At 62.8% G+C, this 3654-nt stretch overlaps 1 protein-coding gene across 1 annotated transcript; it reads left to right on the forward strand.

Moving 5' to 3' along the window:
• Positions 1-1683: 1683 nt before the first annotated feature.
• LOC128779748 (cone-rod homeobox protein-like) lies at positions 1684-3355 on the forward strand. Its single transcript, XM_053915864.1, has 3 exons — positions 1684-1777; positions 2088-2260; positions 2726-3355. The coding sequence occupies exons 1-3, from the start codon at positions 1684-1686 to the stop codon at positions 3353-3355; spliced, it is 897 nt and encodes a 298-aa protein (XP_053771839.1).
• Positions 3356-3654: the final 299 nt, after the last annotated feature.

Genomic DNA, 3654 nt, shown 5'->3' on the forward strand with positions numbered 1-3654 from the left:
TTGCCTATTCTAGGTACTGCACAGAAGTGGCATTGCGCAATACTTGTCCTTTGCATCTGGTTTATTGCACTTACAGAGAAACTTCCAGGTGTCTCCCTGTGGCAGTATGTATCCGAACGCCCTTCCCCCCTAAGGCTGAACAGTGCCCGTTGTACAGATGGACCCCATTCTCTTCCTCCCTTCACCCGTCAGTGGAAACTGACACTGTTTCCACTTTCCAAAGACCCTCCGCTGAGACACCTCTGCAGCTTCTACGATGTGTGACTCTCCCCAGCCCACGTCACCGCCTTGAGACAATAAACCCAAATATGCTTAACGACTGGGGTCCTCCTAATGGTTGATGGCGGAGGGACGTGGACGGATGTCACCAAGTCCCTCGCAGACACAACCCACCCTCCAAATATGACAGAGGGAAGTTTACTGGCGCCTCCCCACCCCCTCAGCCGCCAAGCCCAGGGTGGAACCCTCTCCTCACCTTTGCCCATCAACTCAGCAAAACGTTACACTTAATCTCCTTTCGACAGCAGCGAGAGGGGGCCTCTCGTCACATGTTGCAGACCACGGAAATTGCTCGGTTTTCCCGCGTTGCCATCAGGGCCCACCACGGGCCTGGTGACCAGCTCACTCCCAAGAAGTGGGAGAACCGTGGAAGGACCTAGGATGGCCGCCCTGAGCCGCAAAGCCGCGGTTGGGCGCGGGAGGTGACCCCAACCACCAGATCGCTCCGCCGCGTCTCTCTCGGTACTTGAGCCCTAGTGAGCCGCCACTCGCACCGAGGATAATAAAAGTCCCCAGGGGGTGAGCGCTGTGAGTTGAACTGTTCCCTGACCCCAGTCCGCAGCAGACCCTGGACAGTCCAGTAGCCCAGCCTGACGTTTCCACATGGGTCTGCACCGCTCGCAGGGGCTGGACGCAGTGACCAGAGACACACAGACCAGACCCGGTTTATTCGTTCAAGGCCGACATCGGCTCACTCTCCACCTGCCCCCCTCGCACCGCCACCGGGGAGGAAAACCAGCCCCTACGAATTCACGCCACGGTCAGGGCCAGTGTGTCTGAACCCTGCCCGTCTCCCGGGCCTGGGGACCACCGGACAACAGCGTGGAGAAGTGCCCGTGGGCTCTGGGCACCTGGGAGGAGGCTGCTGGGTGGTGGGGCAGGTGGGACGCCCAGGACCAGGCAAGGAGAGGGTGAGCCCGCGGCACTGGCTGGACCCAGGGAGGGACATTTCCAGCGATGTGGACCCTGCACCAAGGCCACTCTTCACCCCACCCCACCCCACCCTACCCCACCCCCTTCCAGAACTCCAGCCCCAGGCTGTCTTGCCCTTGAGGTTTCCAGTCCCCAGGATAGACTACTTATGCAGTGTGTCCTCCATGAAAGGATTAGTAGAGAATTGTGCCTCCTATGGGGCGTGGCCAAGGACAAGCTTGGTTGGTCCCAGGACCCCTTAGATCCCCCCTGGGGGTATATAAAGCCCACACCTTGAACTCAGAGCCTCAAGCTCAGCAGACTCAGCAGCATCCAGGATGCAAGTACCCAGGTCTTCGGAGGGTGAGTCTGGACCCACCGAGGCAGGAAGGGAGAAGAGGCGGAGGGCCGAGGCTGTGCCAGCGGGCTCTTGGGCGTGCAGAAGAGGACCCCTTGTCTGGGAGGGCCTAGTGACTTTGGGGCTGGAAGGATATGTTGGAGCAGCGTGATGAGAATAGGGCCTGGCACCCGCGGCCTCCTGCAAGTGTGGGTGGCTCCCTGCAGCGAGTAGAGGGTGGTGAAGTGGGTGAGGCGGGAACCACCGGGCTCCAGCCTCGCTGAGCCTGGGTCCGCACCTGCTTTTGCGGGCTGCGAGCGCTGTTCTTGCTCCCATTTTGAAGATGTGGAGACTGAGGTGTAGACGGGTGAGGGGCAGGGGCAGGAAGGTGGAGGGTCCAGGCGGCTGGTCTGGATGCCAGGCTGCACCCACAGCGCGGCCCCGACCTTGGCCTCGGCCCCCACTCCCATCCTCACCTGCAGTCGAGGGCCTGGCCCAGGTGGGGTGGCCTGGGGACTGTCTGTGAGCCCCCTTCGACCCCATTTTCCTCTTCGTCCAGACTCCTCGCTGCCCCCAAGCATGCTGAGGGGACGGCAGCGGCAGCAGCGCTCAGTATATAGCGTGGAACAGCGGGATGAGCTGGAGAGGTTCTTCCAGAACAACCATTACCCGTCCTACGAGGAGCGCGAGACCCTGGCGGCCAGGCTGAACCTCCAGGAAAACCAAGTGCAGGTACCTCCCAACCCGCTCCCAGGGCATCGAGACCACAGGCCACCTGCCCTCCCTCTGGGCCGCAGGTGGGGCGGACGAGGGGCCAGTGGAGCCCAGTGCTGCCTGGTGTCACCTTGATAGCAAGGGATCACCCGTGTGGACCCAGGGCCCAGCCCCGAGCCCACCTCACCCTGTGTGGTGCAAACCGGCCAACGCAATTATCCCCAAAGCGATGCCCCGGAGTCTCCCCATGCCTGGGGCTCAGGGCCTCTCTGAACCCGGGTTGCTGTGGGGCAGACCCATCCTGGCCCCTGGGTGTCCCCGCCTGTGGCCACTGAACCCCAGAGCCAAGTGCTGGGTCTGGGGGCGGAGGGAGATGTGTGAGGCCACGTGGCCCTCCTCACCTGGGCCGCCTCACCCCTGGGCAGATGTGAGTTCTCCAAGGTCCTGTCCTCTTACACTTGCCCCCGTCCCCTCTCACCCCAGGTGTGGTTCAAGAACCGCAGGGCCAAATTCAGGAAGATGGAGGAACAAACCCCGCATCATGGCCAGGCTGACGGTGGTGGGATCCATGGCCACGGAGTCCGGGCGCGGGGGCGGCCGCGGGCGCTGGCTCCTGCGCCCGCACCTGCGACCGCTCCTGCGTCGGCTCCTCCGCCTGCAGCTGTGGGCCACGGGTTCCTTGACGACCTGGTATTGGACTCGGGTCCTGGATTTTCTGGGGGTGCTACGGCCCCTGGGGGAGCTGTGTTCCAGGGGGACCCGGGTTTCTACGGCCCGCCTCCGCCCAACCCCTTCGGAGGCGTTGCAGCAGCAGGAACCAGCGCCTCCAGCGACACGCAGGCCTGGTCGGGTCTCACTCAGGACACCCAGAATCCGGTCCCGGCCGCCGCCGCAGCTGCATCCGCAGCTTCGGCTCCAGCTGCGGACCCAGTCTGGCCTGAGGACCCCAACGCCTCGAGTTTCTGCCCAGATCTTTTTGAGACTCCTACTTTTGCAGACCTGCTCTCAGCCGAGTCCTTAGAGGGTCCCTCCTCCCTGCTGTCTGGGTTCCCAGAAGGAGAGGAATCTGGGGGTGAGGACGACTCGGGCCCCAAGGTGTTACAGGATCTTTAGGGCGTCTGCCCGAGCGCCTTGGGCCCGGGCTTGTGCGGGATGCAGGGCCCCCGGGTCTTGGTGGTGGGTTACTCTTGCGCAGCGTGAACGCACCTCTATTTCTCTGGCTTAGGGAGTGGTGTGCACTGTATTCATTGTGCTGTTCTGAAGCCACCGCCGCAGCGTTCGGGGGGCACGTGGTATTTCTAGGGGTTCTCAGGTCTGGGAGCGGGATTTGCTGCTCGCGGTGGATGCCCGGCTTTCTTGAGGCTGCCTGTGAACTTCCCGGCCTCGGCGCTTTCGCAGACATGTAGGACTGA

The sequence above is a fragment of the Desmodus rotundus genome, chromosome 12 (genome assembly GCF_022682495.2).
Source record: "Desmodus rotundus isolate HL8 chromosome 12, HLdesRot8A.1, whole genome shotgun sequence".
Taxonomy (NCBI): domain Eukaryota; kingdom Metazoa; phylum Chordata; class Mammalia; order Chiroptera; family Phyllostomidae; genus Desmodus; species Desmodus rotundus.

Excerpts from the sequence above, each read along its gene's own strand:
- LOC128779748 (XM_053915864.1), top strand. The coding sequence starts at position 1,684 with ATGTTGGAGCAGCGTGATGAGAATAGGGCCTGGCACCCGCGGCCTCCT. Across the intron at positions 1,778-2,087 it reads AGTAGAGGGTGGTGAAGTGG|ACTCCTCGCTGCCCCCAAGC; the intron begins GTGAGGCGGGAA and ends CTCTTCGTCCAG. Across the intron at positions 2,261-2,725 it reads TCCAGGAAAACCAAGTGCAG|GTGTGGTTCAAGAACCGCAG; the intron begins GTACCTCCCAAC and ends CTCTCACCCCAG.